Genomic DNA, 11,348 nt, shown 5'->3' with positions numbered 1-11,348 from the left:
GCCAACCTCCCTCCATGAAAAGGACTAATGGAGAATGGTGCAATACCATCAGTAGTAATACAGATATCGCCTCAACCTAGGGTGCACTGTACGGGCTCTGTTGGAACCAGGATTTTCAAAACGTAGAAAAAAAAAAGGATTCAGGAATTCAAAACACAGAAATTGTACAAAAAGCTGTTTGAATGTGCTATAGGAAATGCGCATGATGCTTTTGGCGGGAGGAATTTATTGGAAGAGAGAATGTGAGAGAGATAGACACATTGTGCATTGGACTTATCAAAGGAATTTTAAACATGAGGTTGGAGCTCATGTTTAGAATCCTCTAAAAAGTGGAGGAAAGGAATGAATCCTATGGAAAATTTCCTATGCAATCATACAATCGAAAGGGCTCATAGGAAAAAATCTTATAGGAATCAAATCCTGCAAAATTCCTCCATTCCAAATGAGGCCTACAAGTATGGGCCTTTCGGCCTGGGGAATATAACTGTAACCTGGCCCAGCAGAAGAGCCATTTCATACATTGAGCGCCACCAACATGGAAATGCAGAGCATACTCGTGCGTCGATTTCCTCACCATGCAGAAGGAAATCTGCACCCCTACAAGCATGCACAAAGGGTTCACCTTCTGGTGGAAAATTAGTGCACGCCAGCGAAACTTGGTATCACACCACAGAAAAGTTTGTGGTACGTACGGCACAAAACTGTGGTTCGGCAATTGTTGACATGCTACACTGCACAGCTCACAATTTACAATTGTACGTACGGTACAAAACTGTGATTCAGCACCTGTTGACATGTTACACTGCACAGCCCATAATTTACACTGTGATTCGCCTCTAGCTTACAGTGACGAAACAACATTAGGTGCGATTAGTCAAAGAAGCAAAGAATTCATTCAATCTACAGCCGCTAACAAACGTCAAGAAACTAGCTCCATCATCTGGTACAAGGGTTGCTCGTTTTCAACACTTTGGGGCCTACTGCAGAAACAGGGAAGGCCATATGACGAACGAAACCAAGAAAATGAAGGGAAGTGTACCGTGTGGCAAGGATAAGAGAAGAACCTTTTTTGATTCCCTATGGACTCTGAGAGCTTCAAGAATGCTTTCGACCCACCTGCGAAAAGCAACATGGAAAGTCATGCGTGCGGATCACAGAGTAGTCAAGGTCTGCACAATCCATATGGTGAGAGCACCGGTTCGCAATGTTCAACATCCCTGACGTGTCCATGACAATTGGATAATGTTATTAAAAGGCATCATGATGTGTGCATACCCTTCAAGTCCAGGGGTTGTAGGATAATATATGCTCTTCAGGCCCAATTTCTTCGCTGCTGAGGCAGTGGTCTCACCAATGCAGGCAATGGAGTTGTTGCAACTATCAACTTGTGAGATGAGATTTAACAAAGCTCTGCAACACAACGATACCACAAAACACTGAACAATGGAACCACACAAAGGAAACCGTGGAAAAATGGAAGTCAATCCAGGCAAATAGCAATATCCTTTTTTTATAAAGTTAAACTAAGGTCCCCCAAAAGTATGTGATGTTTAAATGCTAGTGTCTCCTGATCTGTTGCACAGAAGCTTTACTGCACACGATTAATGAACAAACTTTTTTAAAAAATTATCCAGATGTGATTGTATAGTTACCTCAGTGCGGACGGAGAAGCTACTGCAACAACTGGAGCTGAAATAGCAACATTGAGCATCGCAGGAGTAGCCCCGTTATGACTCCAGCCTGCTAAGTGGCCTGTAGGGCCCCTGTAGCTCTTCTAGTTGGGCCTCAGGGGCCACAACGTGTGCCTGCTGTGCAGCGAGGTTCTCACAGTGGTGCTGCTAAAGGGCATCCGAATCGGTGAGGTCCTCAGCTCAGCCATAAAAGATATCCTATAGATGGAGGAGGGTATTTTATAGATTAGTTCATAGCCACCTTAGGTTTTAATTTTTCTTTGAACTGAAATCGATGGGGATCACTTCATATTGGTGATAATTTCTTTGGGCACTGTCGGAGGATGAACTTCACAAGCGGAGATCCGGAGAGACCCCATTTGAGATTCGGCCGAGGGGATGATTCTGAATCTATCTCGTACGTGAAATAAATGAGAGTAAATGAGATACAGGTGGGATGGATGATCGGATGCTAGTGGAAATAAATGCTCAGGGGATTTTAGACAGGTTCAGGCCGCACGGAACGTAATACCATACTCCTGTGTGTATGCTATAAATGCTCTGAAAATGCCTCTCTGAGGATCTCTTGTGTTACAAGAGTTTTTGTCTAAGTCTAGAGCTTCAGGTGTCTTGTTCTTCGTCTGTTGGGCTTCTTGAACTTCTGTCTCCCAGAGCTTGTTCCGTCTCTGTCGACCTCACCTTCTTCGGGGAGCCCGCCCCTTCTTATACCCCGTCGGGCGGCCTAGCGTGCCCAGAAAGAATGACGCGAGTTCCAAGGCGCCATAAATGAAAAGCAATCATCATGGGCTGCAGCTTGACGTTACAGGGGTTGAAAACGCGCCCCCGTTCGGTCCTATCGTCATCATCCCGCTTATCAGCGGGTGCAGCAGGGAGGGCCCACTGGGTAGCCACCGAGCAACCCCGCGTGCCCGCCCGGTCCGAGCGAGCCTGACACAGCAGAGAGGCAGGCAATGTGCCTCGAGCCCTGCGACGATATCCCGAGGCGCGCCGGATAACGCGCGATGGGACCCGCAGGATTAAATGTCCCCACGCCTCCCTGCCAGGCAGTAGCAGGGATTGACAGCAGGCGTGGGGGGAGTGGTTGGAAGTGACAGGCCCCGCTCCCTCTTAAATGCAGCATTGAGCCTCTAACCAATTGACATCTCACCGCTGAGTCCTTGTGGGGTCCACCGGCAAGGGGCTTCTCAAGTTCTCAGGGAACTCTGGGTGCTCGGGGACTACTGTTCATAGCCCCGAGCGCTCTCTCCCGGATATGCCTTTTCTTGGTCTTTGGGGAACTCGGGCACTCGGGGACCACTGTTCATAGCCTCGAGCGCTCTCTCCCGGAACTGTGCCTGCTCGGGTCATCGGGGAACTCAGGTGCTCGGGGACCACTGTTCATGGCCCCGAGCATCCTCTCCCGGAACTTGGTCTTCTCGGACCTCAGGGAGAAGTCCCCGAGGGAAGGCGCCACGTGGCACTCTACCGTCCTGGCCTCGGGACTCGGGGACCCCTGGTTCCCATGTCACCGATAGGCACCCAAATGAGTTGATTCCACCTCTAATTCTTTCTCCTAACCATATGTGCAATCACTTTGTTATTTTTCCTTTTCTTAACCTTGTAGTGGTTGCTCTTGATCTTATTCTTGTGGTTGGGCTTGGTGTAGATGTTGGAGGTCTTGTTGGACAGGTTTATGATCTTTTTCTTCTCCTTGATCTACTTCTTGACTCGTTTGAATTGGAAGGACTTTTTTGCCTTCTTGATGACATTTGAATCATGTCACAGTAGAACCCTTCACAAGCTTCATCACTATAGTTGCACGATTATCTTTAGGAGTTTGGACATAGTTCTTGCCCTATAATTTTGCCTAATCCTTCTTGAGCTTTTTAACTTCTTGCTTGAGCTCATCATTTTCTTGTGTAATGAGTTCATTAGATGGTTCTACAAGAATATTCTCAACACATATCTCATTGCAAAGGGGTGATATATTAATTACATCATTGCAAGGAGTAGAATCATCTACTTTAGAATTAAAATTAAATAGAGACGTGGATTACTCCAAAGAGATCTTAGATTGAAATTCAATGCACTTAAATTTTGTCTTAAGCTCATCATGCTCCTTGTTTAGTAAATTGAATTTTCTCAATAATTGTTCATACTTAGAAATAAAGGTGACATGATTGTTATTGAGGGCATTGAATTTCTTAAGTCCTTAGGTTGTTTCTTAAGGGCCATTTGTTGCTCATTGATCAAATGAAGGATTTCATCATAGGAGGGAGAATCCTCATCAGTTTCATCATCACTTATATCGTTTTCCATTCCTTTGATCATAAGGTACTTGTGGGATGATGATTTGTGTCATGACGATCTTGAAGAAGAGCTTCTCTTGGAGGAGTGGGTGGCGAAGCTCTCATCACTTGAGCTTGAATCTTCATCTTCACTCACTCATTTTTTCATGCTTGCAAATTCTTTGGCTCTTACAATTGTTTCCCTCTTGCTCTTGGTCTTCTTCTTCTTTTTGTTATGATCAATTATTTTGATCAAGTCTTTCATAGAGATTCGATGATCAATCTTGGTATTGATCTTCTTAATGTTCTCCACTTGAGAGATGAGCTTGGTGACTTCGAGATCTATCTCTTCATCGCTTGAGGTGTTTTGCTCATCATCTTCATTACTCTCTTCATCTTCATCTTCATCTTCATCATCTTCGCTTGATCTTAACTCTTACTCTTGCCTTCGTACCTTCGTCTTCATGTGTGGGCATGATGCTTACTTGATTGTGAGAGTAAGTTTCTTAGCGTCGGATGAGTAAGAGGCTTCCACCCCCATATTCATGGTCATCTCATGGGCGGTGATTTTGCCGAGCACTTGACTTGGTGTCATCTTCTTGATGTCTTTGTTATCGTAGATGATGGGGACGATCAATTTGTACTTTGAAAGAAGAGTTTGAAATATTCTTCTGATCACTTGATCATCGTCAATTGACGTCAAACCTTACCCATTGATCTCATTAACATGAATATTCAAATATGAGTACATGTCATTAGCACTTTCATGAGAAAATTATTTGATGCTATTGAGCTTAATAACAAGCACATAATATTTGGTGAGGGGACGGGCCAGGACACCTTAGGGCAATGGCGAACTCCAACACGGACATGGAGGCGCGCTTGAGTCCAACTCAGAGACGACGACGGTGAAAGCAGAACAACTATAGGCGTCTTTGGGCGAGCGGGGCTACGGAGCGGGGCTCCTGGTGAGCGGGGCTGTGAAGTAGGCTAGCTGAGCGGGGCACGCTAGCAACCCAGGCAGGGAGAGCAGCTGAACGCAGCAGGCCGGCTAGCGGGCGGGCCAGGCCGGGGGTGGGGGGAGGGAGGAGCAGGCTAGGGAGAGAGGGTTGGGAAACCAGGCTGGGAGGGAGAGGATCGGCTAGGTAGAGGTTAGGGTTTTTTTTTCTTTATTCTATTCCTTTATCTATTTCTATTCTAATTCTATTGCTAAGGTTTCAAATCTAAGCAAAGAAAAATCAAATAAAAGTCAACCAATCAAATCCAACCGAAAACAAATAAAACCCTAATGTCTATTCTCAGCATGAATGCACTTCAAGTAAAATATAACCTATAAATTTAATTAAATTTAGATAATAGACTTCTCCTATTCTATTCATTCAAACTATAATTTAATCTTGGAAGATTTTAGAAATTCGAGAAATCTGAAAATCAGGGTATGACAGAGTAGCATTTGAGCTGGCTTAGAATCAAGCCGGCTCAGATGCCGCTCTCGCTGCCGCTCCCCCGTCGCCACTGCCACCGCCGCTCTGCTATCGGCAATGCTGCCACCGCTGAGCTCCCCTTCTTCCTCACGGCCCTCTTCCCCATCCCTCACTTCTCTGCTCCCTCCTTCCTCTGTTCTTCCACTACCAGATACCCCAAAATATCACGGTGAGCCCCTCTCTCCCCTATCTCTCTCTACGCTGCTCCTCTTCGCACATCTGCACAAACACAATCATCCACAGACGCGACGCATGAACACAATCATCCATAATCACCACACCCGCTCCTCTTCGCCGGCTCACCTTAGCACACCTCGGCTTCATTCCATGCCGCGCCGCGCCGCCCAGCTAGCCCATCGTACGGCGCCGTCCTCACTCGAGCCTTTGGCGACCCATTCTTCCGTCGCGTTCCTCTGACCACCATGCCTGCTCCACTGTGCTCCTCTAGACGCTAGGCCGACCCTGTCTCCATCTTATCTCCTCCCTCTTTGCCTGGGGAGGAGGAGGGTGGCGGCCTGCCACCAGAGCACCAGAGGGGATTGATTCGCGAGAGGGAGAGAGAGGAGGCCGGAGGGGATCCATTCGAGAGAGGGAGAGGGAGAGAATGCGAGAGAGAGGAGTCATTGGAGTCTAGAGATAAGACCGAGCCGTGTGAGCAGGCGTGTGAGCCACAAGTCAATTGAATGAATATTTCGGGTCCGCTCCGAACATCAGTGCCAGTTGGTATATAGAATCGGTATTGATAGTCACTATCAGTGCCGATTCTTACCTGCTCACTCGTGGTTTATGCGTGAAAGTTTAAGAACCGACACTAATACATCAATGATAGCGGTTACGTCTGAATCAACATTTTGGAGTGCTATATATGTGGTATTCTGTAGCAGTGTCTGCAAATGCAAACTTATTTTTTGTAAGATGAAATATATATGATGCTCAAAGTAAATATTAAAAAGTGATCATAACGAGAAATACAAGTCCATGGTTGTTTGTTGCGCAAGACCGCAGGTATTTTGAACTGTAGATCAAGTCGGAAACATGCATGCCTTCTAAACTGTCATGCAAATAGTACGTATACGATGTCGATCGAGCATCTGGACGAAATTGCATGAAGTTCAATCACCGAACCTCCTTTCACATGATAGCGTCTAAGAGATATATTTTGCACAATATATATCTGAAAAAGAAGGTACATTTTGTAAGGAAGAAAAAGAAGTACATTCCGAGGGTGTAAAACAAGTATACGTGTAATCCTCGCCACAAAAAAAAAAGTATACGTGTAACCGTCCAAATTTATTTAACAAATTGACCCAATGTATATTCATGGTTCTTACCGATCGCCAAGTAGAGTAGATTAGACAGGGATCTCACCCATGCCAAGGTCAAATGAGTAGTCCAGCTTAGGAAACCACGCTGTAAATAATCTCCATTTTACGAAGGAGGGAAGCAGCTCGAGCCTGCACGACCCTCCACGCCTCGCGGACGTGCCGCTCCTCCGTAAGCGTGCTCCCGACGGCGCACCTGAGCATGTAAATGCCATCCACCATGGCGGAGCTCATGTACGGCCCCGAGCCGTTCCGGTTCACCTCTTCAAGGAGCCTCCTGTTGAGCTCGTTGGCCTTCTTCTCGCCGCCGACCTTCTCCGGCGATCGGAGCCGGAAGCACACCAGTGCGAACTGCCTCGTCACCACCACCTCGAACCGCGAGTCGCCCTGCACCATGTTCTCGAACGACGCGGCCATGCGCACGTGGGCGCGGACGTGGTCGCGCAGGCCCTCAATGCCGTAGCAGCGGAGCACGAGCCACAGCTTGAGCGCGCGGAACCGGCGGGTCAGCGTCACGGACCAGTCCTTGTAGTCCACGACGTCGGCCCCCTCCGCGGCCGCGTCCTTGAGGATGTACTCCTGCTCCGTGCCGAGCGCCGCGACGAGCAACGCTGGTTTCTTCGCCCACAGCGCGCAGCAGTCGGTGTTCGCCAGGAGCCACTTGTGAGCGTTCATGCTGAACGAGTCCACGGCCTCGACGCCGTCGATCACATGGCAGAACTCCGGGCAGATCAGCGCCGAGCCCGCGTAGGCCGCGTCCACGTGGACCCAGATGCCGTGCGTCGCCGCGACGGCGCAGAGCTCTCGGATAGGGTCCACGGCGGTCGTCTGGGTGGTTCCGATAGTCGCGCACAGGAAGAGCGGGACCAGCCCGGCGTCCACGTCTGCCTGCATGGCGGCATGCAGCACAGTTGGCGAGAGCGCGAACATGTCATCACGGCACGTTGCGATCGCACGGCAGTTGTCACTGTGGATGCCGGCGACATGCGCAGCCTTGCGGAAGGCAAAGTGGGTCTGGTCGGAACAGTAGACGACGAGGTCTCCGATCCTCCTGCTACCGATGTCCGCGAGCTTCCGGTCCCTCGCGGCGACGAGGGCGCAGAGGATGGCCTCGCACGAGGTGCCGAGAATTGTTCCGCCGCCGCCGCCGCAGAACAACAAGCTCTCGGGCAAGTGGAGCGCTTTGCCGAGCCAGTCCACGACCACCATCTCGAGCTCCGTGGCGGCCGGCGAGGCGGCCCACGTGAAAGGAACGACGTTGATGCCTGCCGCGAGGGCCTCGCCTAGGGCGCCAACAGTGCTGCTCGACGCCGGGAAGTGCGCGAAGTGGCGAGGGCTCTGCCAGTGCGTCATGCCGGGCAGGATTAGGTCGCGGACGTCCTTCAGCGCCGCGGCGAACGCGTCGGGCTCCGGACTCGACGGTGCGTCCAGGGGAAGCTGGCGGCGCAGGAAGCCGGGGGTGACGTTGGGGTGCACGGGGTAGTCACCCATGCGGGCATAGTAGTCGGCGATGAAGTCGATAACTTGGTAGCCCTGCCGCCTGAACTCGTCGGCGTCGAGCAGGTGGGCGCAATGTGGCAGCGCCGTTTCCGTTTCCACCAGGACGGCCCCGCCGTTCTGGGGGCCGCCATTGTTGATGTGGCTGCAGTGCGCGGTCGGCGCCATAAGTGTAACTAATTAACGGTTGGAGGATGAATTAATGGACTAATTAGCTGCACCTTTAGTGAGTAAGATCTGGCAGTATCGACTGATGAAACCATGATCAGATCAGATGGCTATTTATATAGGCATTAGCCTCCAACAACATGGCCATTGGATATATCGAAGAGTCACAGAGAATACATGCAGTTTGCCGTGTTCTTGTTTAAAGGATTGCAGCTAGCGCTCCTGCCACTGTTTCGAAAATAGTTTGCCGTGTCCATATGATAGTTGGTGATGTTCAGTCAAAGCCATGTGAGCTGCCGCGAAAGCGCATCTCTGTCATGACAAAAATAAGCTTTCCAGCAGCCACTACTACGACGCTAATGCCGCTTCTTGTCCACGTGGCCCATTTGTCGATGGGTAACAGAAGAAATTAATGTTTGTTGATTAAGCAAACAAAATAAAGACAGCTTATCGTAGCTAAAATTCCTAAGAAGTCGTCTGTTTTTTTTTAGAATTGCAGACGGACAAGGGTCCGGTGGTAAGGCACCAAGGGAGGTGCTGATCAACCGAGGGGTCTCGAGGCCCCATCTCACACGCGCCCTATTTAAGCCTCCAATGAAGGCCATGGGGTGGGGATCTGGTTCAAAAAAAAAATCGTCTGTTCCTCCTACGGCCATTCCTACAAAAATTTCATATTTTCTAGTCATCTGTTTTGCACCCGCATTCCTACCACATTCACGCGTCTGGAAGAGGACATAGCTTATTACTTCTTGGAGATTGGTGATTGAGCCTTTGCTTAGCACAGGTGTTTTTGTTTGACAGCCAAACTGGCCGCACTCAGAGCTACCTCTCGTATCCACATTGCCGGCCATTGCGCGAGGACCACAGCGACCACACCCCACATAAAATTGCTAGCTCTCAATCTATCCGCTCTTCCAATTCGATCACATCGGTACGCAATGTTCTTGATCGTGTCCATCTTCTGACTAGTAGATCATTAATTCCAAATGGTAGATATAATGATGGTGGTAGACATATTTAGTCAAGCCTTGCATATCCAATTTTACATCATTGGTTTGGTGTTCTTAGTACAACACGCGGATTACGTACGGCCAACAGGCGTGTCTGGTTAGTATCTAGAGATTACCATCTTTCCTGTCACAAGTGTGGCACGTCATAATTTGTGTGTTCACCATAACTATAACAAGAATTGACAAAAAAAAAAAAGTCACTAACAAATGAACCCCACTAGAAAAAAAGTTTGACACGTGAAAATATGGCAGCTAACCAAACACTGGCCATAGTTAGTCAAACATGTATGTTTAAGTTCTGGCAAATTATAGCCACTAACCAAACAGACCTGTTGTCTCTAGCTACATTCTTGACAGCCTTGGTCTTTTCCCAAGGAGTATTTTTCTCATCCTATGGAGGTACTAAGAATTATAACTAGATAGTTACCAAATTTTGGTATCTAAGTGCCAAATTTCGGTACCTCCGAAGTTTTAATTTGGTGGTATACCTTTTAAGAAGAGCAGAAATATTATTTTCCAACACAGCAGTTTTGGGTTAATTAAGCTGAATACGGCCGGCGCAATTGTACTTATTGATCGACCTGGGCAAAGGGGGGTTGGTGTGGTGGTGGCTTAGTATAATCTTGAGTACAGTGTTTGCCGTGTGACGCGGTGTTACGTGCATGTGTGTCTGCATAATGGAGTCGTTAGTACGTGTCTCTACATCGTGTGTTAGGTGCACACGTACGTGTTGGAATTGATTAGCTAGAAGTTAAGTGTGGTAGCTAGTCGGGCGGTGTAGTGGCCGGCCGACATGCATGCACCGATGCACGTAGGGAGCACGTACGTGTGTGGTTCATGTGACTCGGTCATGGGGTTAGTGGTTGCGGCCAGTAGAGTAGTGCTGTGTTATCCGGAGTAGTCCTGCATGTGTATATATACTGATGAATAGAAGAGTTGCAACTTGTAAGTGTGGCCTACATGCAGAAGGGATAAAGTGGTGGCGATTTTACAAGCCCTAGGATCGGCAGCGGGCAAACCCATAAACCCTAGTGATACTAAAGGAGAAGAATACCTAGTTCTAGCTAGCTATGGATTTGTAGAGTTCGATCGAGAAGAAGCAGGCTTGTACGTAATGAACAGATGGTTGAATGTTTAGATGCGAGAAAGCAGTATTACATTCTGTAATCACATGCTAGCTGGGGTTGGTGTTCACAATATGAAAACATATGACATTGGTGAGTACGTACCGGCTATCTAGCTACTTTTGAGTTTTGGCGAGTATATGTTCATTGGCGATCGAGTTTATGTCATCACATGCTAGTTGGGGTTGGTGTTCACAATATGAAAACATATCCATTGGCGAGTACCGGCTCTACTTTTGGCGCCATCAAAGCAATGCGCCAATGCGAACTGTCTAATGCCACTGGGATTTGCATGCTATGCATTTGGCTTGCCACTAGGATGTGACAACAGAGTGACAACACGGTGACGAGAAAAATACAGCATCAATTGCTCCTTGCATATACAACGACAACAGCACAAAAAAGGGGAATAAACTAGATACTCTCTCCTCACCAACTCTATCTCAGCCGTATAGCGCACACATTACCTTGTCGCCGAAGTTATAAAAAAAAAGTGTATTATTATTGGTTTATAATTGGTATTATTGTCGGTTATTAAATTGACAGTGGTTATCGGTTGTGAAACTAGTGATAACATATTACTTTTGGTAGTAATAATTGATTAAAAAATTAAGTTTTTAGGGTAAAAAACTTGTTTTTTCACTGACCGCCCCTGGAAAAACCACAGCCACATATATTTTCGCACGCATGCGTTTCGTCCAACCTCACTCCTTGTATGAAGCCTTGGTAACATCTCATCTATCGCTGATTGTTGATAGTAATAGGATTTTTTTTTCTATTCGCCC

At 47.8% G+C, this 11,348-nt stretch overlaps 1 protein-coding gene and 1 long non-coding RNA gene across 2 annotated transcripts; both read right to left on the bottom strand.

The window, feature by feature from the left end:
- Window positions 1-953: 953 nt before the first annotated feature.
- LOC133910921 (uncharacterized) lies at window positions 954-1,701 on the bottom strand. The gene is made up of 3 exons (XR_009908564.1): window positions 1,653-1,701; window positions 1,276-1,410; window positions 954-1,116 (listed from the first exon to the last, which is right to left on the bottom strand). It is a non-coding gene; the product is annotated as an uncharacterized LOC133910921 (long non-coding RNA).
- A 4,833-nt stretch (window positions 1,702-6,534) lies between these two features.
- Window positions 6,535-8,593, bottom strand: LOC133910920 (tyrosine decarboxylase-like). The gene has a single exon (XM_062353157.1). It carries the CDS (start codon window positions 8,427-8,429, stop codon window positions 6,840-6,842), a length of 1,590 nt encoding a protein of 529 aa, XP_062209141.1. The 5' UTR covers window positions 8,430-8,593; the 3' UTR covers window positions 6,535-6,839.
- Window positions 8,594-11,348: the final 2,755 nt, after the last annotated feature.

This window comes from Phragmites australis, chromosome 3 (assembly GCF_958298935.1).
Source record: "Phragmites australis chromosome 3, lpPhrAust1.1, whole genome shotgun sequence".
Taxonomy (NCBI): Eukaryota; Viridiplantae; Streptophyta; class Magnoliopsida; order Poales; family Poaceae; genus Phragmites; species Phragmites australis.
Note: the sequence above shows the minus strand (reverse complement) of the source record. Positions and strands in the feature narration are given on the sequence as shown.